This window comes from Beta vulgaris, chromosome 7 (genome assembly GCF_026745355.1).
Source record: "Beta vulgaris subsp. vulgaris cultivar EL10 chromosome 7, EL10.2, whole genome shotgun sequence".
NCBI classification, from domain to species: Eukaryota; Viridiplantae; Streptophyta; class Magnoliopsida; order Caryophyllales; family Amaranthaceae; genus Beta; species Beta vulgaris.
The window spans coordinates 52,260,540-52,282,133 of NC_079208.1; the positions used below are offsets into that span (position 1 = coordinate 52,260,540).

Below are 21,594 nucleotides of genomic sequence, written 5' to 3' on the forward strand. Positions count from 1 at the left end.
AATTGTCTATTAAGAATTAAGTAGCCTGTATGACGATTCTAGAAAGATGACGACGCCCGTTCGTTGCCAACTATATTATAAAAGTAATAAAATGTAATACTCTCGTAGTATCATGTCTAGGAATGATTCTTATTATTTTGATTATGCTTGGTATATTATTTAATTGTTTAAGTACGTACTCAGCATAACTGATAGTTTTTCATTTGTGTTTGTTTATTGACATGTGATGAACCATTGATATTCAATGGGGAGCAGATTAGGTATGCTGTTGATGCTGCACGAGTTTGGGAATACAAGGGATACTCTATGTTTTCTGAACTTTTAAAGTGTTTTATTGAACCTTCTAGAGTTTATTTATGAATTGCTTAATTAATGGTTTTAAATAAAAAGGGGTGAATAGTGATTTTCGAGTTGTAGTTAATATTTTATTTCCACTACAATTTAGTTTTTGTATTAAGGAGTAAGTTAATGTTTTCATTTTAATAAGCTTTGCATTTCATCGCAGCGGTAACACTCCCAGAGTCGATGCGACGTAGTTTAGACGTGTACGTACTTAAACAGTCGATGCGACATAATTCAATATGGATCTTGTATCCCATATAATGTCTCATATAGTATTAGTGTCCCAATGTCTTATAATTTTGCTACCTTACCTAGTTACAAAAAGGATTCAAAATACCTAATCGTTGATATCTATACAAATATATTAAAAGACGTGCGAAAACAAGAAAATGCGCCACGTGGCACTCACCCGAGGGAGTTTTAATTCATGTAATCCATGTACAATAAAAAAATTAAGAAATTGCATAGTATCGAGCTTGATCACAAGACCTCAAGTACATATACTAAAGTTTTAACCACTAGGCTAAGTTGTATTTAGTGTTATTATTATAAAGTATCATATTAATAAATGAGATGTTTTCTTACCCGGGACATAGTCCAAACCTAATAACTAGTTATTAGTCAAAATCCAACCTAAAACATTAAATGAGACATAGTGATGGTAATTGTTAAACCCCAATCTCACAAAACAAAATCCCTACTAACTTTTAAAACCCTAATCCTCCTCTCTCCAATACCTAAATCCTAACAGCTATTCAGCCAAAAAAAAAGTTGGCACATTTTTACTAATATACCCTTGTCCAAACTTCCTCATTCTCAACTCTCATCAAAACTTGCAGCAACACAGGGTCACAGTCTCACAGACATTGCCCTGCGCTCCTCCTGCGGGCCACGCCATAGCTCTTCATTTCTCTCTCTCTCCTCCTGCCATATTAAGAATTTTGACCAACCATTAAACATAATTACTCTTAACTTTTGTACTGCTCTATTTTGGAGGTATGAATTTCAACAATTGACTCAAGTTTCAATTTTTCATTTTTTTTGTTGGGCAGAAACATTAAAATGTTCAAATTGATTCATACCCATCTTATTATATGTTCTTAGTATGAATAAACTGTAATTGTATCAGAACTTGTCGACTTGTTGTACATCAAATTTGGCAAATTTGCTGCCTTTTTTGTTTGTTTGTTTTGTGCGTGAATACTGAATAGTATTGCATTTAAATGTAACTGTGTTTAAGCTAAGATGTGTATATGTTGTGTGTGAATAGTATTGCGTTTGAGTTTAACTGGGTTTAAGCTTAGATGGGTATATTTGCAGCATTTTTATAGGTCTTCATTCTTGAAATGGGGTTGCATTAGATGGGTATATTGATTTTTTTTTTTCGAGAAAAAAACTCAGAAAGAAACCCCTTGCAAACCCTAATCTATTCTGCTTCTCTTTCTCTATGTTTACTTTTTCTGCTTTGTATTGTACATTTATATTATGCTTTACTTTCCTAAATATCTGATTTTGCCATAATAAAACAACTACATATAGTTTTATTCTTTATTAGGGTCACATACTCTCTTGTTTGCACTTCAATTTCGATGCTTTTCTGAATTTTTCTTTTGAGAAAGTAGTTTAATGGGTTTTTGAATATGTGGTACAATCATATTTAATCTTCTTAAAACTTTCCAAGAAAGAGAGTTTTGTATTTGTAAGTGGGTTTGCTAGTGATGTTGAAGTTGATTCAGTAAAGGTATCAGGTTCATTGTTATTTCTTTTTCATCTAACTTTACTTGTTCAATCATAGATTTATGATTTTTGAATTTATGGATTTATGGGTTGCGTGAATGTATAAAATTGTAAAATCTGTGTGAATTGTAGTTTTCAGATTTGTGAATATGTTTGTGAATTATTACTTGTAAATTTGTTAGTGAATTATTATTTGTGAATTGCATAATAGTAGTTTACAAAGTGTGATGTTGTTAATTTATAATTTGAGTTGTGAGGATCTTTTTAGTGTTCTAATGTTGAACTACAATGAGAATAAGAAAATTCTGGGCATAGTTGACTTGATTGGTGAATTCTTGTGTAATTGTATTATGTTTATAAATGTATTTCAGAATTATGAAGAGAGCAAAAAGAGAGATATCTCAAGTTTTTTTTAGAGGGACACCAAATGAAAATCGAGTTAGTTTGAATTAAAATTTTCTTGCAACTCAACCTTGCTCACACAATTTTTTCCCATCAAGTAGTATTCTTTGTTCCTCCCATCTCAAAAATCGGTTCATAAATATGAAAACTTGGTGTGAATAATTGTAATTTTCTTTTATTAACCGTGAATAGAAGTTGTATTCAAAATTTTTTTACGTTTTGATTTTAGTAGGAATTTTTCTTTGGGGTTCCATCCTATTGCATAATTACGCTACCCCTCATCGGAAATCCTGGTTCCACCCCTACTTATAAGATGTTTGCTTTAATAATGGGTCTTTATACTTTGATAAGGATATTAATAATTTTTCATGAAGCATTTGCCATTTCATAATCTTTTCTTTGTTTTTTCAAAGTGTTGTTGGTGACTTGGTGTATATGATCCTTAAACCCTAAATTTCCTATTTGTATATGATCCTTAAACACTAAATTCTCTATTGTAGGTGTGCTAATGGCGAATTCTAAGCCCAAGAAAAGCTCCCAAGCTACACCAGACAATATGGAAAAGATCCAATCCGACATTGCTTCGTTTGCATCTTCCCTTGGCCTTGCATCTTCTCTTCCCTCTTCTGGCTTCAATGATACTGATTTCCGACCCCGTAAAAAGAAACCGCAAGAACCAAAGAGTTCATCCCAAGATAAAAGCCCCATGTCTCAAAAGTCCCAAAACAAAAATCCGAATTCTGCCAAACCCCAAAACAAGAACCCCAATTCACAAAAACCCCAAAACCACAAACCTAATACCTCAAAACCCCAAAACCCAAAAACCAATCCCCAAAAACCCCACAACCAGAATTCCAATATGAAGAATGACCCGAAAAGCAGAAAATTTAGCAACAATAACGGTGAATTTACTGCTAATAATAATGATCAGAAGTCATTTGAAAAGTATAAGAACCTCCCGAAGCTTCCATTGGTTAAAGCAAGTGCTTTGGCAACATGGCACGCAGACCAGGGGGAGTTGGAGGAGAAGGTAATGGGTGGAGGAGAGAGAAAGAAAATGGAGATTGGAGATGCAGAAGAGTGGAAGAATCTGGTGGAGAAGAAGAAGGAGCTCGGGGAGAGGTTATTAGCACAGTATACTTTTGATTATGAGGCTTCCAGGGGACAAAGTGGGGATATAAAAATGCTCATTGCCACTCAAAGATCTGGAACAGCTGCTGATAAGGTTTCGGCTTATTCGGTTTTAATTGGTGATAACCCAATTGCCAATCTGAGATCACTCGATGCGCTTCTGGGTATACTTTTTGCCTTTTTTTTTTCTTTTGATGTGAAGATGCTGCCTTTGTTTTTAAATTAGCAGGTTTTTTGAAATGTATTATACTTTTGGAGTATTGAATACATGGATTGAGTAAGTTTTTTGGATCATTGTTTCAAAATTTTCAAGTTATATGTATGGATATCTTATCTGCCTTCTCTGATATCTTTTGGTAAAACTGCATATGTTTAATTTAGCCAATGGTCATGTGATCCTTATATGGTTAGTAATTCTAAAACTAAGAATCAAGTGAGAGAATAGATTTTCCGCTGGCTTCTTGCCTTCTTGGTGTTCCTTATGCGTCTGGGTCAATCTCAAGTTGTATGTCATTTATGTTACAGGCAATAAAGAGCACACATCGTGTAGTACTACAAACATTTGTCATAGAGAGACAGGAATGATATTCTTATACGTCTTTGCTTCCTTAATCTATGGATTCATTATTATTTTTCTTTTTCTGTCTGTTACAGCAATGGTGACGTCCAAGGTCGGGAAGCGTCATGCACTTACAGGCTTTGAAGCTCTAAAAGAATTGTTTATACAAAGGTCTACTTCTGTTCTGTGACCTGATTGTTCTATAATTCAAAGAATTATAGTACACTATATGGAAGTTACTTAACTGCAACATGGTTGATGTGATGTACAATTGTGTTTGGGAGATTGAATCATATAGCACTTGGTATTTTGAGTGTATTGTTTTGAGTTTGCTGTATTAGAGACTTAAAGTGCTTATTTTCACTTTAAAACCTCTAACTTCTTTGAACTGGACTTATCTGAATTAATAAGACCTGATGTAGACTTTTCTGGTCTTATTGCTGTTATTCGAACTCGGTGGGCTTTTTTTAATTTGTAAATGAAACTTATTGGCCCTTATCTAAAGTCTAATCTACTGTGAACTTGGCCTTTATGAATAGACATGAAACATATTGTTTTGAGGTGAAAGGAACAGAGCCTTAGAATATATATGTCCTTAATGATATTGTGAGGAATTTTTTCTCCCTATCACGTGGCCTGATTATAGTAGCTGAATGGAATAGCCGAATAACTTTCGCCTGTTATGAGGCGAATAACGTATCTGACTGATTGTCATGGTCTGGGACTGTTCAATCTTTTGCCCCTCTTTATTGTGCCTGTTAAAAAAGAGGTCATTTCGGACAGATGTTTGAGCTTGACATAGGGATGGGTTGATAATTTGATATACTAACCCGCAGGCTTATCTACTACCTATTTGTTGTCTCTTTCTTTGATATAGTATTTCCTTTAGGCTCTATGTTATTTTCCCCAACCCATCTTGTAGTATGTTGGTGTGTAAAAGGGGTATGGGGAATTGCCTTGGTTTGTGATAAGCTGGTATTATCAGTTTAAGTGGTTTATGCTCAATGACACCAAAAAAAAAACTTCATGCTGCAGTTTGTTACCTGATCGTAAGTTGAAGACGCTTTTCCAACGGCCCCTCAACCATATTCCTGAAACAAAAGATGGTCATTCTCTTCTGATGTTCTGGTATTGGGAAGAATGCTTGAAGTCAAGGTATTCTATCTATAGCTTAGTTATGAGCCTTATGATTCGTGTAGAGAATTTGCTTGATGGTTTACAACTTTACATGTATTTAGTGCTGTAAGACATGGAAATTGGAACATGGTTATTATGTACCTCAATGAATCAACCGCTCTTCTGAGGCTCATACCTCAAACTTAAAACACCTTCGCGACAACATTAGCTCCTCTCGTGAGTTGTGACGCATATGTCATAAGCACAGTCAGGTTATATCTTATACTTCTTACGCTCATAATCTAATGAGTATAGAGTAGTGGATAATTATCAATTGATTATTCTGTTGAAGTTATAATATCCGAGATGAAGGAGAGTAGCCAGAAGAAACTACTAATCCATTCCACTTAATTTAAGTTATACACTTACAACTATATGGTACTAAGAAAGCAACAAGCTCACTAAAACTAAGGGAGCATAATCCCATAACATACTCCACTTACTCAAACAATATCTCAATTCCCATCATTTAGAGTCAGTTTGACTAATGTAGTTATTACGGTAGCTGTTAGCACAAGCAGTAGTTGTTAGCGGTTGTAATAGTTGTTAATTGTCATATATTAGCATTAGAGTTTGACTATGAAAAGTACTTTTATAATAATTAGCGTTTGGTAGAAATAACTGTCAGTTTAAAAAATTACTCCCTCCGTCCCAAAATACTTTTGACACTTATCAAGGCATGTAGTTTTAGATGATAACTTGTTGTTTGATTATCAATTGTTATTTTATTAAAAAGTAGATGTAATAGGAAATAGTAGTTAGTAAAAGTAGTATTATTTTATTTTAAGGAGAGAGAATGTAGGTCATGGTTAGAGTTTAGGTAATAAGAGTGGTATTATTTTATTTGGAGGAGAGAGAATGTGGGCCAATAGTTAAAAGGTAGAATGATTAAAATAATAGTGGGTCATATCCCAAAATAGAAGTGTAAAGAGTATTGTGGGACAGACAAAAAAGGAACGCGTAAAGAGTATTTTGGGACGGAGGAAGTAACAAAAATGAATTATATTCAATTTTCAAAAGCTATCCCGACTAAAAAAACTAATACTTATAGGTTATAACTTCCCCAAAACACAGCTCAAACACCAAAAGCTACTTCAAACACTACTTCATCAAAAACTACTTTTCACCATTTTTAGAGTTTTGACTTAGTCCAAACACTAAAACGTACTTCAAAAGATGTTGCCCGATCACACCCTAAATGATCATGCGTAATCCTCTAACGACGTAACAACCCACTACTAGTTTTTAGTGGAGATATATGTTTCTTAAACCTAGGATCTACCTTGTATCATCACGCAATATATTCTTAAGGTGGGTTCTAAGTTCTCTAGTTTACTTATATCATATCACTTCTCTTAAGCTATCAATTCCAAATATATGGAATTTACAATTGAATTTTTCTATTTAAAGAGTTGATATTATTAAGAAAAAATTACTAACCAAACTAAATCACAAGTAACTCAATAAAAACAAGTTTGGAACTTCAATAAAAAATTCAACACACACACTGAAAATTGTTGCTATGTTTTGGAAAATCAGTTCATGGTGATCTTTCATTGAAAAACTAGGTGTCAAGTTGAGTTGTTCCAGTAGAATGGGAGACAATCACCATGAGTGCATAGTGATTACATTCTTCTAAAGTAGACAGTATGTATCTCTTGTTCTTCATGGTATGTAAACATTTCCTTTCCTGGGTTTTCTTGTATCAGGTATGAACGTTTTGTCTCTGCACTAGAGGAGGCATCAAGGGATATGTTGCGCATACTTAAAGACAAGGCAGCAAAGGTCAGTTTGGTGGAATTGGTTGCTATGACTTTTCTCTATTTCTGCCTTCTTTGATCTTCTGTCAGCTTAACCCCAGTAGAACTCTCGATCCTGAGATCAGTTTTATGCGTACTAGAATTTTTTGCACGCGATGCGTGCTTGAATTTATTTCGAAACAGAAACTCGATTTTTTTCGGCATAAGAGTCAAAATTTGAACATTAGACATACAAAGAATAATTGTTTTTATTAGTTGCAAAATTTGATCGGTTTAGTTTCTGTCACTTAAGTCTCTTACCATTCTTTTTGTTTTTTTTTTTACTTTTCAAAGTTGAATTCTAAGAACAAAATAGAAATTTTATTAAATTTGTGTATGATTTCTAATATTATAATTTTTTAGTTGATTTTTGAATTAAGTACAGTACTTCATAAATTGTAAAGAAAGTGGACACTTTGATTTCAAGTCAATTTTTTCATAGGTTGTAGTTTGTAAGTGAATTTTTAAGTTTTTATAAAGTTTTCTCATTTTAGTGATTTGCATAACGTAAATTATGCAATTTTATGATTTTAGTTGACTTGTGAGTGATTGTTATAATTATATTTTTGGTATGTTTGTTTGAAACCCCCTTTGATTTGTAAGTGAAATTGTAATTTAGAATGGGAAGGGGGGGCAAAATAGGCATTTCAAAAAAGGACACCATTGCTCCCCCCTTCCCTTATATAATAGAGATACATTGTATTATTTGTATATATGTGCTTATCAACGTCCATGAATGATAAATCATAGATCGAATGACCGAATCAGGAAAATTGGGTAGCTTTGCGTGGTTTTTCTGTTCAAATTATTTTATTTTTATTCATTTCTTGAATGTATGTAGATTATGTATGCATTACTAAGCACTAAGTCAGAGCAAGAGCGGAGGTTGCTCACGGCACTAGTCAACAAAGTAAGTCTGATGAATGTTTCTTCTCTGATGAGCCAATATTCTCTTCTCGTAGATACTCTTGTTTGTTCAGAAGAAGTATTGGATATTGTTTGACATCCTTTTCATTGTTTTGATGACCTACAGCTAGGGGATCCTGACAGCAAGGCTGCATCAAATGCTGATTATTATTTGACCAACCTTCTATCTGATCATCCAAACATGAAGGTAGAACTGTATATATTATATATTATAACATGACTGCACTTTTACTTGTATTTCTATAAACGGTGTTATGCATGTCACAAATAGTATAGGACCATCTTTTTGAAAAAGAGGAAAAGGCAAGGGTAGGAGGAACGATGAAGAACAAAGTCACGGAAGGGTAATCTGGAAAAAGCTGTATATAGTCTGTAATATACTGGGAAGCTCGGAATCGGCCAGCCACCCCTCCGTACCGGTGCCGACACGGAATCCGGATTGGACGCAGGGAAGAGAAAGCGACACGGCATTTACTGAGCTTAGAGTGTCAGTTGAGCTTTTGCTAGCCATAGATGGGGTTATTGAAGAGCTCGACAGTGGGAAAGCAGGGATGTAAGTAAAAAGGGGATGGAGGGGCTGTGTCACGTGTGTGATTAATGTTATAAAGAGCAGAGAGAAAGGGGGAATGGAGACAGTGGTCATTATATTTTTTCTTTAGAAAAAAGAGAGTAAGGGAGAGTGGGGGATAGCTGTGGGGTTTGAAATTTGAAACCACCTAGCAGGTAGGGAGTTAATACTTCTGCATTTCTGCTGGGTTTATTATATTTTTATTTTCTTTGGAAAGAGGACTTTTTTATTTGGGTACCTATATCTCGTGTGCCCGAGTCCATATCCAAAATTTGGACTCTTCAAAAACGAGTCCATGAATCCTTAAAATTTGAATTTGAAGGGTCCGACACTTGGACAAGTATCCGAGTTAGACACCCGTACCCGAGGCCAAGCATCCTAGGTAATGTATAGTCTGATAATAGTAAGCTGTTTTCTGACCTGATAGATAACATTCAGTTATCCACTATTTTGGGTTCACTGTCTCCTTCCTCTCCCCAATATATTGTCTATTACTCCTAGTCCTCTCTTTTCTAATCTAGGTCTGAGTAATATTTTCCTTAGTTCCTACTCGTACAATCTGTAGGTTCTTATTGGCTTTAATATCAGTTGATATATTTTTGTTGCACAATATTGTTCTTTCTGGCATCAAAAGAGTAAATGAGAACCATGCAAACTCTGCCTCATCTTATTTACAGCAGTAAGAGTTAGGTTGCATTGTCATTCATATGTAATTATCTTCTCCCTATGTACCTCTGGCAGGATGGTAAGTGGAGGCATTGGGTAATAGTAGGAGAGGGTATGGTTAATGGTAGAATAGAACCTTGGTAAACCAAACAACAATGGTGCTATCATTATAACCTCCATTCTGCATTGGCTCCAGTATTCTATAAACTTCAGCAGCTTCTTTGAAGCAGCCTGAAGATTGTACACACAATGTTCCCATTTTTTAATCAAGAACTCATGATTCTGGTACCATAAACTTGAGCTATAACTCAAACCAGGCTCTCTTTATTGCATTTAGATATGGGAAGGTGTTGAATTTTTGCATTAGAAGATGGATATGGAAATCGCCGTATCTGTCGAACTTGAGGTTTGGCTTGTCACCAGAAGCAGGAAGCTAAGAGGTGGGTGTTTAACTTAGTATTCTGATTCTGAAGCATATGTGCTAGGTGTCGAATTTTGGGGTGTAGACATGTTTATGTAGGTTTTGGTTTTTGGCAATTAGTGACTTTTTACTTCTATATTCTAATAAGTTGTCTGAGTCAAAGAATGTCTTATCTGATACTGATCTAGAAATTATTAGTCATGATTTTCTAGCTTCAAGAGATGTTTATCTTGCATGTTAACATATTCTTCAGGTCAATAACTATAGAACATACTCTTTGGCGTGTGCAATGGTCAAATGGTCATATTGTTGTTAATTCCTGAATTTTTCATATTTGTGAGTTGTGAATAACTGAATGTGCATATTTTCTGCCTCTCACAAGGTGTCTGAATACTTTTTCTTATGCCTACACTTTCAGGCCGTGGTGATTGATGAAGTGGACTCATTCCTATTTCGTCCGCACCTGGTTTTGCGTGCAAAATATCGTGCTGTATGTCTTCCATCTGTTTGTTTGACCGAGTTGACATTAATTTTCATATTCTTATGGTTCATATCTTGGTGGTTTTAACTTCAATGATGACACTGAAACTGAATTGCCTGGATTTTAATTGGTCATTTGGAGCTCTAATGTGGGACATAAGACTTATTACTTTCCTCACCCGGAAGTCCGGAACTCAGTCGTGACTCGAGACCACCTGTACAACATCTTATATAACTATCTGATTGGGTCGAACTCAAAGCCATAGTGTCTTAGAACGAAGGAAAGTGCAGAGTGCCTGGTACAATCAAGATAAGAAAGAAATATCAAGCAATTCTAATTGTTTCTTTTTCTATTGACTCTTTTTCAATTGTGATGTATTGACCCATGGCCTCTGTATTGTAGCAGAGATAGATGTTGATCAGTTTTCTATTGATTCAAACATTGTATCCATGTGGAATTGAGTTCTCTCAGTAGAGAGGAACAGTTTTTTTTCCTTCTTTTGAACGGCTTGAAGAATCCTTGGTTATCTGGGAAACCTTTCAGACTTAGAGCAACTGATAGGTCATGCCTGCTTAAGAGTTGGCAGGTAAAAGGGCAGTTTCTCAAGCCTCTGTTCATTGAAGGTTGAAAATTATTATCCCCCATTGGTTCAATCATTTTTAAATTTGTTGTAAATCCCGAATCAGAGTTTTGAACCCATGTTGAAATAGGGATTTATAAGCTCAAACTGACACCAGAGTGTTAGGTATGTACTGTATAAGATTCACAGCATCTGTTGTAAATCTTTGGTTGTAAGCAGTGGTTTTGGTGAGTTATGGCATAAGAAGGATGTTATATTAATTTTTGTCATCTCGTGTTGCAGGTTACTTTTCTAAGTAAAACTCGCCTAAGTCACAAGGGGGATGGGCCCAAGGTAGCAAAGCGTTTGGTAGATGTGTATTTTGCACTGTTTAAGGTATGTTTCTTTCTACTATTGCACTGTAATTCCTTTCAGCAAGACTGCACTTTCTAGTTCTAAATGATATCTTGCCTTGTACTTTGGGATCTTAATTTCTTTAAATTGGAACCCCTCTCCCCCCCCCCCAAAAAAAAAAAGAAAAATGAAAAAAAATAATCATGTTCTTATTTGTTAATTTCTTGGATCGGGACTATTAATTTTAGGTGCTAATCTCTGGGGTGGGAAATAGTAAAGAAAAGGAGAGCAAAGAGACAAAGAAACCAACGGATGAGGACAAGGAAATGCTAAATTCATCAGGATCTCACGTGGAAATGGATTCACGGCTTCTATCTACTCTTCTGACAGTAAGTATTTCAAAAGAAAGACTTTACGTTGCTTGAATGTTTATTTATATGTTTATGGAATCTTATTCAGGGGTTGCTACTTGGTAAGCTCTAGGTTAGATTTCACTTGCATGTTCAGGACACTGTATTTCTCGTAAAGCCTGGACTTTGTGTTTCTTTTAATTTATTTGTTGCTCGAACATTACCGCATTAGTTGTTTTAACAGTTGTCAAACTCTAAATTTGAATCATTCCAGTATCTAAGCTTTGAATGACAAGTGTTGAATACAACTTATTGGTTATCTCTAAAAGTTGGAGGTTTCTGGATTGATTGCCATTGATCTTCAGTTTAATCTTGGCTTTGTGGGGACTTTGTTCATGGTTTTTTTTTTTTTCCCTCTGCACAAATTTACTAGTACACCTGTTTGCTTCAGTCTCTTTTTAAAGAGAGAATTATAAATGCTTGAGTCTCTTTTTTTACGCCTGGAGTTTCTGAAGTAGCTCATTATTGTCCACAAAATTTCTTCTTTTCTCAGGGAGTCAATAGGGCTTTTCCGTATGTTTCTGGAGATGAAGCTGATGAAATTGTTGATGTCCAGACTCCAATGCTTTTCCGTCTTGTAAGTCATGTGTTTCACTTGTATGATACTTTAAATAACATTGCTATTTTCTCATTATGTATTGGTCATATCAGGTTGGAGATAATTTGGATATAGTTTGGAAAAGTTTTCACCATTGAAAATTTTGTGTTAACATTTGTGGCAACTGTGCAGGTTCATTCACAAAACTTCAATGTCGGTATCCAAGCATTAATGCTTCTTGATAAAATTTCTTCCAAGAATCAAGTTGTCAGTGATCGATTTTATCGTGCTTTGTACTCAAAGTTGTTACTCCCTGCTGCTCTTAATACTTCCAAGGTAGGTGGTTTCATACTTTTTCTTCCATCTCAATGCAAATCAGCTTTCATACACACCTGACTACCTGAGTGTGTACACCTAACGGATTGTCATAATCTACACCTCTCTGTTGTTTCTCTTATGTGCTGGAAATATGTTTTTGGATGAAGAGTAGTGAGTAATGACTAGAGAGCCGGAGAAGTAACGGTGTAGCACCTAACCTTAATTGCAATATGGTCGATAAATCTTGACACATGTGACGATATGCTCTTTGGTCTGCAACTAAAATTTTGATTTATGATCTGGCAGCTGTGATTTAGGTAGATTTTTGTTAACATTTGGAGTAATGATCTTGATCTTTGACTTGACCTCTCATAAGGCACTCGAATTGCTCTTAGAGCAATCTTCTAATCTCTTATCCTTAGTTGAAAGTAGCCAGTCAAGCCGATTCGTTAAAAAAGGTAACCTTATAAAGCTGTTATGTAAGATACCTAAGGCAGGCTCTCTATTCAGAAAGACAATTGGTTAGAGTGGAGTGTGATGAGACACAAAAATTTCGTTGCTAATGCTGTCATCTTCCGAATACGTCCAGATTTCTTTACACCTTTTCCAGTGTCAGGAGAATGGTTTGCAGTAACAGGGAAGGAGAAAGATGGACAACAGTCTCGAGCTGTTTTCAAGTAAAGATTTTATTTGAGTTTTATTCATTGGCAACTGGCAAGGGTACTTGTAGAAGTTGTGATCGAAACTTTATGACCTGAATGCTCAAAATTACAAAGTCCCATAAGCAATCATATTCAGTTGGAGACAGTGATTGTTGTTTGTATATTATGAAGAATCTTTTGTCAAAAGGGACCTCTTAAAACATTTTGGTTGTGAGTAGGGACCCCAAAAAAAATGTGAAGAGGGACCCAATAACTTGCTTTGTTTGCTGTTTAGGTCCCAATGGTCATATTCCGGCAATGAAGTCAACTTTCCGGCTGTTGACTTCATCTAATCACCTTACTTTTACAATTTTGTTGTTGACATCTATCTTATACCGGTTTTCGGCGTTAACTTTTGTTTTTTCAGTTCAAAATTTAGGGGAAAAAGAATTACCCTTGTGGAAATTGCTTAAGATTCGAGGAGACTTAGAGGGTGATTGAGGAGGGTGATTGTTTCAATTTTAGTTTAAATGGAAGAGGAATTTAATGGAGGGTTGGTGGTACAAAGTGTCACAGAGATATGAGAGATAGAGCGCGTGCACACAGGGAAATTGGAAATTATGGTAGGGAAAATTAAAAAAGGATTCGAAGAGATAAAGTGATATACTGTGATATTAAAAAACCGGAAAAAACAATAGTCAACGTTGAAAACCGGGATAAGGTAGCTGTCAACAACAAAATGGTAAAAGTAGTTTAGGACAACAATTTTTTTATAAGGTAGTTTCTCGCAAAAACATGAAAGTTAAAAGTAGTTTCGGACAAAAAATCCTAATATTGAATACAATATGCACAATAATTTATATATGTTCTCCATTCTAAAATTAATGAAACACTTACCATTTTAGTCCATTTCAAAATAAATGAAACGTTACTTTATTTGATATTCACTTCTTTCTATCTCTCTTTCCTCATTACATGAGTCCCTCTTTTTCTTTCTGTCTATCTCTGACCTCTCCTAAATCCGTGTGTGAAGGCCCTACATTTCATTTAAAACATAACAGAGGGAGTATATATAGCTACAAATAATAAATAATTTAATTTAATACTACCTTTGTTTTCTATTATTTGCAACGATTAGACATTTTCCCTCTCTACTTTATGTCAAATCGTTGCACATAATAAAAAACGAAGGTAGTATATAGCTACAGCTAATAAATAGGTTAACTTAAAATATAGCCACGACTAATAAATATCTATATGTAAGCAATAATTGAAATTAAATATTTTGCAAATTATCAATTTGTTAAACTTTGAATATGTAAAAATAAAAATAATGACTAATCCTGAATTCTATAGATATGTTATGTATAAATATGTCTTATTTCCAATATATAATCATCTAACTTATAAACAATAAAAAGTATAAAAATGGAATAATACCCATCCCTTTTGGTCATTTTACACAATCAAGTAGCAATTAACTATCAATTACTTACCAAACACCTTTATACAAACAACTACTACAGGGACTTGTGAAATGGAGGGAGCACTTCTCAAATTCTCACTTCAAGTATATATTTGGTTATAAAGAAAGTGAAATAAGAGTTTTTGGTGTGGTCTAACTGTCTAAAATTTTTGTGGTCTATTCTGGTTCTAATGAGGATAAGTAATAAATTCTTGAGCTCAGGTAAAAAGAGCAGAGCCTTAATCTAACTACACAATTTTAAAACGAGAATAGCTAAACCGCTGATAGTTTAAATGTCTAGTAGGAGCCTATGGATATGTTTGTATATGAATTGAAAGCTAGTATCCACCATTTGTTCTATTCACATTTAGATGTCTAATTAGATGTTTAGCCTTTCTCTTAAAAGAAAAGGAAAATAAGCTGAACCACCTTCTGTCTCTAGAATTCAGAACTTAAAATCAGAAAAAAAGAAGAGAATAAAATAACTTTTATCAAAAAGAATGAATGCATGTGTCAAGGGGGTCTCTTTAACTGACTTAATCTAACTGAAAATGGCAAAAGAGAGAAGAAAAATGAAACAGGCTTCCTCTGCTTTCCAGAAGTCAGAATTGTTCCCGATTGAAAGAAGGAAAATAGATGATGAGGAGACAAAAAGAGAACAGAATATCAAAGGGAGAGGGAGAAGTGACCTAAAATTGGTTATTTTCTAAGTTTTTTTATTTTTATTTTTATATATCCAGAACTCTTTCTTCCTTGGGCGTCCTTACAAAAGGCGGCCCAGGCGCATGCTCCGTGACTCGACATAGGTGTGCCATGTTTGTCTTGGCTCGCTTTTGGTATCACGCTGCGTTTGAAACTTATAAGGCGATTTTTCCAACATCTTGCTTGCCTAACGTGAGGCGTGTTAATCTTGAAACTGATTATTACAGGGGTAAGGTTACACACGTTGGACCCATTTGCCACACGGAGGAGGGGAGCCTCTAAAGGGATTGGATAGTGTTAAAGTGTACAGACTCCACAAAGAAAACAAGATCGTTGAATATGGAACTTGAGAACGGAAATTTTCCACGTTCAATGATTAAACGGACAGCGAATTTCATTTTTAAGCTTTGCTCGTCAACTTGAGCATCAGCTTTGACCTGATGCCTCTGAAAAGCTCTCGCCCAAGGGAGGGTATGATTGGTTGGATGTGTGCAATCTTATCCCCACAATAACAAATAGGTGTTCCTTAGACCATTGGTTCACAATGCATCTGCTTGCTACTCCCCCAAAAAATTTTCCTGATACACAAGTAGTAACAATATAAGGATCCACTTTCATAATTCAAATGCAAAAGATGGTGAATTTCTCCGCTTTGGTGGAATTGCATAGCTTTACTCACCTACAAGATATGGATAACTGTGAAAAAGTTGAATCATCATGATCTAGAAGATGTATAGCTTTGTCTATGCATGTGCTTGCTAGATGGTGGTGTAACAAAAAGAATTTGGGTGGAATACTTGAAATATATTTGGGCATTGCTCAGGTCTTTGTTGTTCTTTGTGGTGGTTTATTGTTTGCGCCTTAGATTTTGTTAAAGTTTTTATCATCTCACAAGTTAAGCACATTTTTGATTAAACTTACTTTGTAGTGAACTCAGAACTGCATAGAATACTTGTGCTACTCAAAGTAACTTTCTCATTTTTTATCTATGTTACAGGCAGAAATGTTTATAGGACTTCTACTAAGAGCTATGAAGAGCGATGTACATTTGAAGCGTGTAGCTGCATTTTCAAAACGTCTGTTACAGGTCTGTTGTTACTGTCTCTAACATTTGATTTTTTTTTCTTCTTATAAGTACTCTATTTGCTGTACCTGTTGAACTTGACTTCCTCCAGCTCTAATTGATTTACCCACATCATCATATCATATGGACAGCCTTTATTTGGTTTATTTTCTGCTTTCCTGCTTTCACTCTTGTTTTTCTGTTTGTCCATCTTGAATGGATAATTGGCTGTGAGAGCTGCCGTACTTTGAATGCCCTGCTTGGCTGTTAATAGAAAGAAAAAGAAAATTTGACTTTCTTCCTACTTCGGCAGGTTTCACTTCAACAGCCTCCTCAGTACGCCTGTGGGTGCCTGTTTCTTCTCTCTGAAGTCCTCAAATCAAGGCCACCTCTCTGGTGAGGATAAGATTATTTTCTTCTTCGTGTCTCGTTGTAGAATCTTAATCTCAATATATTGTCAGTATACTCATGGTGCTCTCTTTGATGCAGGAATATGGCAATTCAAAACGAGGCGGACGATGAAGATATTGAACATTTTGAAGATGCTCCGGATGATACAGAAAATTCACCTGATACTGAAGCTAACATGCCAATAAGCAACAATAGCGATAAGGAAGGGACCAATTCTAAATTGGACTCTGATGATGAACAGACCAATTCTAAATTAGACTCCGATGATGATTCCGCCCAAGAGGAAGAAGCCTCTTCAGCCTCTTCTGATGAGGATGTTTCTGGTGACGATGAAGACTTATTGATGAAAAAGAATGTTGAGAAACCCCAGGAATCTAACTCTAGTAAGTTGTCTGTGGACAATGGAAACCGGCGCGAGTCCTTAACCAAGCATTCACTACCTGGTGGATATGATCCTCGGCACCGGGAACCTTCTTTTTGGTATGTTTCTGCTACATATCCTAATTCCTATATGTCTTACACTGGAAATTGTTTTTGTCACATTTGATGAATATCATTGGGATCGCCACCAATAAGTATTCCCAGTGGTAAAAATGAGAAGCCTTCGTAAACATTCTTTGATCTTTGATACACTTGTCTTTCAGTTGCACCCCTTGTACAACAAGCTGATTTGAACTTTTTTCTACAGCAATGCGGACCATACTAGTTGGTGGGAGCTGACTGTACTGGCTTCTCACACGCACCCGTCAGTGGCAACCATGGCAAGGACTCTTCTTTCTGGAGCCACCATTGTTTACAATGGGAATCCATTGAATGATCTTTCTCTGACTGCTTTTCTGGACAAGTTCATGGAAAAGAAGCCTAAACAAAGCACATGGCACGGTGGTTCACGCATTGAACCTGCTAAGAAGGTCCGTATCTAACCAAAAAATACTATGTTTTGCCTGTCCTTTTTCTTGGTAGTGCTTGTTAATTCTTTATGCAGTGATTGTTGGTTTGTTCAATTATTGATCAAGCTGTTGAATTCTTCTCAATGAGCTTTAGTTTGCAATATCACATATGAATGTTGAGATTTGATAATATTGATCTTGGTTACTGATTTTCTTCCAGCTTGACATGAACAAGCATTTGATTGGTTCTGAAATTTTGGCACTTGCTGAAGATGATGTAGCGCCGGAGGACCTAGTCTTTCACAAGTTCTACATGAACAAAATGAGTTTGTCAACGAAGGCACCAAAGAAGAAAACCAAGAAGAAAGGAGCTGAAGAAGAGCAAGCGGCAGAATTATATGGCGGTGATGACAGTGATGATGAAGAGATTGAGAACTTGTTGGATCCCACTGATCTTCCCCTGGAAGGCGATGGACATTATGATTATGATGATTTAGACAGGGTTGTCAATGAAGATGATGATGATATAATAGGCGATGTTAGTGAAAACGAGATGGACATGGATGATGGTGATGCTGCCTTTGATGACGATGCCCCTGGTTTTGATTCTGATGGAAGTGATGGTGGTAATGTCGTAAGTGATCTAGATGATATGAGTGATGATGATATCAACATTGGTGACATTGACGACATCAGTGATGATGAAGATGGTCGTGATGCACGTGTGTCGAAGAAGAGCAAGAAGAAATCCTCAACATCTCCCTTTGCTAGTCTTGAAGAGTATGAGCATTTGCTAAATGACGACGATTCAGGAGAGGAGAATTTGGATGGGGAGGAGAAAATCGAGTCATCAAAGAAAAGAAAACATGTTCAAAGCGACAAGAAAAAGAAAGGCAGAAATTCAGATGGCAGCAGGAAACGCAAGAAAAAGAAAAGCAAAACTGGTAACTAAGCTGTTGATTAGTCTTTGTAATTTGTCATTGTATTCCGATAATTGGCCATTTTAAAGTTGAAAACCATAGTTTAAATGAGTTTGCAAGTAATTTAAGAATGTAGCACATTATTTGGGGAGTTTAGGCTTAATACAAGGGATTTGGATAGAAAAATGGCAGATTTCATATATTCAGGATACCTTGGAAACAGGCTTTTGGTGCCATTACAATTTTGTAACTTAGAAGGCCAAAATATTGAAAATTTTGTACTATTATCTAGGACTCAAAATCCTTGAACAGTATCAACACACTTTTTCCAGGAATAAACGGCTCTAATTATAGTTCTGTTCTTCGGCTCTAGAAATTTATGAAATTTGTGATGAATTATTAATGGCTTATTTCCTTTCTCATTCAAGATTTCCACATCTGCCTCTGTTATTATTTGGTAATTTTCAGTTGTCTATCAACTACCAGCTGTTTATTGATTAAGTCGAGCCTAAACTCTTGTTAGCTCGGCTTGTGTTTAAGTTTATTTAAACTTGAGTCGAGCTAAAAAAAAACTCAACGAATTGAGCCGAATTTTGACCAAGCGTTAACGGAACCGTTATTGAGCTATTCATGAACAAGCTTAACGTATTATTAATAGTTTATCTTCTATTTACTCATCTTCTATTTATTTACCTTTCAGATATTTTTGTTTTTTGAGTTTATTTTTTAACAATAAAACTATTAGCTTATAACATCTAAAATATTGTCATAAAAAAAAAATAATCGAACCTGTTCACGAGTTCTCGAGCCGAACTTGCCACAACTCACCTAAGCTCGTTAAAATCTCTAGTCGAACTCTATCCGAGCTAACGAGTCGAGCTTTAAATGAACCGTACTCGAATCGTTCACGAACAAGTCAAGTTAATTATCACCCCTAACCCCCACTATCCATTCACTGGGAGATGGCATATAGTTTTGATTCATCAAACCATAAACGAGATTGCATATACTTCTAGTTCAACAATACATAAACATAACTGGTCAAATTTCTTTGAACCATACTCTATATACAACAATGACAGCAAAAGTTCTACATCTTTTTTCTAGGAAAGGACACTAGGAGATTAAAATCTCATCCCAATTCTTCCTACTGAGTGATCCCATTGTTGATTGTTCTACAACCATCTTTAGGAAATGGCAACCTGAACAGTTTTAGGCTTAGAGGGTGGGATCTTTTTAACAGTGACTGTAAGAACTCCATTCTCACATTTAGCAGATATGGATGAAACATCGGCATCATCAGGTAGCCTGAACTTCCTCATTATTTTCTGAACTACGCTTCTCTCTAGCTTAACATACTTGCAACCTTCCTCTTCTCCATCTTCTCTCTTCCGCTTCCCGTTCGCCTTGATCACTAGTATAGTCTCATCCTCCAATTGCACCTGCATTCTTACAAATTACATTAGCATCTTCATGAAAATTCTTTCAATGCAACTACTAGGCCAACCTTTAAGAACTATTTAAACGAAATATATAAATCTCACAACACTTGACCAATAAACTTCGTTCGTTTTACCTCTATCTTAAAATATAGTCCAACCATCATCAATCAATTGAAGAATAAGCAACAAAAATTGCACAAACATACAATTATCTAAGTTATACAAAAATCTTTGAAAATTAAAATTCTTATATATAACCAGGAAACTCAAAAGTTAAGACCAAAGGGTAACAAGCTATGGTCTACTCAAAGTTTAATTAAAACGTTTTTTTTCTAACCTACGTTGGCTATGTACCTAGTAAATACTTAATAAGCTTAACTAATTATTTTAAACTTTATTTAACAAAATTGATAAATATGATATAATTAATTAAAAATATTATTTTCCATAATTTAACTGAAAATAATATTTTTAATTAATCATGCTATATTATTAATTTTGTTGGATAAAGCTAAAAACAAATAACCAAACCTATACACTAACACGATCTCTTCAGCATGAAACAACTAAACAACTAAACTGAACTGAAATAAATATTGATATGTAAAAGTAAAAATATTATTCAAAACTGAGCTGAACTAAACTGAATTGAACTAAAAAGAAGTTGAGTAGAATAACCTATTCAGAATGTCGCACTCACAGTCTCACATATGAGACAAGTCGTTTCAGAAACAATGGATTGTTTCTTAATACAACAACCTAACAAGTAACAACACAATTTCTACGTTCACATTCTCCTCTCTTAAACTTATCTAAACTTATTAGATCTTATTTATAATTTTACCAATTTTTTAGAAGTAGAGAGAACACACCCCTGTTAAAATAAAACATTTCTAAAGTTAAATGTGCAACGCATTATGTTAGTGATTAAAATCTTTAATAGTATATTAATCAAAAGGCTAAAATTTTAAAACATACCATGACATAAATCCAATAACATCTTACATAACTTTACGACTAAAAAACAGATTACCTGAATATCAGACTTGGAGAGGCCAGGTACATCGATGTAAAATATGTACTCATTAGAGGTGGAAACAATGTCAGCCAAAGGAGTAGAAAGTGTCTTATCCTCATAATTCATGTCTCCCTTTGTAATTCTGTGTAATACCTTTCTCAAAACATCTTCATTGTTCATCAAATTTGCCAAACTATCTGCCATTTTCTTCTACTTTACTCAGTACTCGTATATTAACTCAACCTTTTAACTAAAAAGCTGCTCCAATTAACCTAAAATCAACAACCCAAAGATTATTACTTTCATTAATCAAGTTTCTCAAAAGTACTGAAAACATATGATTTGGGTTATTAAAGAAAACTTTACAGTAGAAGAGTAAAGATTACAACTTGAAATGACAGTGTAGAATTAACTTACCTTTAGAAGAGTGCGATTTTTGATTGCTATAAGTGTGAAATGAAGGCGGTGTTGTAGACGATAAATAGTAAGAGGAGAGGTAATTGGAAAATTCTGGGTAGTTCTTCAAGCTTCTTGCTCTAGATTCTAGAACCATCGCCAAGATTTAGGATGTGAGGCGTGTCCTGGACAGGTGGAGTCTGCAAACTTTTTTACGATTATCATCTACTCCTTCCGTACATAGCTTTTGTTAATTGC

At 35.1% G+C, this 21,594-nt stretch overlaps 2 protein-coding genes across 3 annotated transcripts; one reads left to right on the forward strand and one right to left on the reverse strand.

Annotated features, from left to right (window-relative positions):
• Window positions 1–1,104: 1,104 nt before the first annotated feature.
• On the forward strand, window positions 1,105–18,837 carry LOC104899707 (protein SLOW WALKER 2). 2 transcript variants are annotated; one of them, XM_010686947.4, is made up of 17 exons: window positions 1,105–1,338; window positions 2,982–3,776; window positions 4,267–4,342; window positions 5,207–5,326; window positions 7,057–7,132; window positions 7,988–8,056; window positions 8,180–8,260; window positions 10,147–10,218; window positions 11,072–11,164; window positions 11,371–11,511; window positions 12,026–12,109; window positions 12,263–12,406; window positions 16,194–16,283; window positions 16,573–16,655; window positions 16,749–17,150; window positions 17,359–17,581; window positions 17,781–18,837. In XM_010686947.4, exons 2-17 carry the CDS (start codon window positions 2,990–2,992, stop codon window positions 18,510–18,512), a joined length of 3,273 nt encoding a protein of 1,090 aa, XP_010685249.2. In that variant the 5' UTR covers window positions 1,105–1,338; window positions 2,982–2,989; the 3' UTR covers window positions 18,513–18,837. The 2 variants fall into 2 exon arrangements, with proteins under 2 accessions (XP_010685249.2, XP_010685250.2); XM_010686948.4 differs by lacking the exon at window positions 1,105–1,338 and adding an exon at window positions 1,936–2,083.
• Window positions 18,838–19,453: 616 nt separating this feature from the next.
• LOC104899709 (17.4 kDa class III heat shock protein) lies at window positions 19,454–21,562 on the reverse strand. The gene is made up of 3 exons (XM_010686949.4): window positions 21,358–21,562; window positions 20,956–21,212; window positions 19,454–19,922 (listed from the first exon to the last, which is right to left on the reverse strand). The coding sequence occupies exons 2-3, from the start codon at window positions 21,142–21,144 to the stop codon at window positions 19,668–19,670; spliced, it is 444 nt and encodes a 147-aa protein (XP_010685251.2). The 5' UTR covers window positions 21,145–21,212; window positions 21,358–21,562; the 3' UTR covers window positions 19,454–19,667.
• Window positions 21,563–21,594: the final 32 nt, after the last annotated feature.

Bases quoted from the DNA above. Each gene is read 5' to 3' on its own strand.
- LOC104899709 (XM_010686949.4), bottom strand. From the start codon at position 21,144: ATGGCAGATAGTTTGGCAAATTTGATGAACAATGAAGATGTTTTGAGA. The intron at 19,923-20,955 runs GTAATCTGTTTT...GTAAGAATGCAG, and splicing joins TCTCCAAGTCTGATATTCAG to GTGCAATTGGAGGATGAGAC.
- LOC104899707 (XM_010686947.4), top strand. From the start codon at position 2,990: ATGGCGAATTCTAAGCCCAAGAAAAGCTCCCAAGCTACACCAGACAAT. The intron at 4,343-5,206 runs GTCTACTTCTGT...TTCATGCTGCAG, and splicing joins AAAGAATTGTTTATACAAAG to TTTGTTACCTGATCGTAAGT. The intron at 12,110-12,262 runs GTAAGTCATGTG...GCAACTGTGCAG, and splicing joins CTCCAATGCTTTTCCGTCTT to GTTCATTCACAAAACTTCAA.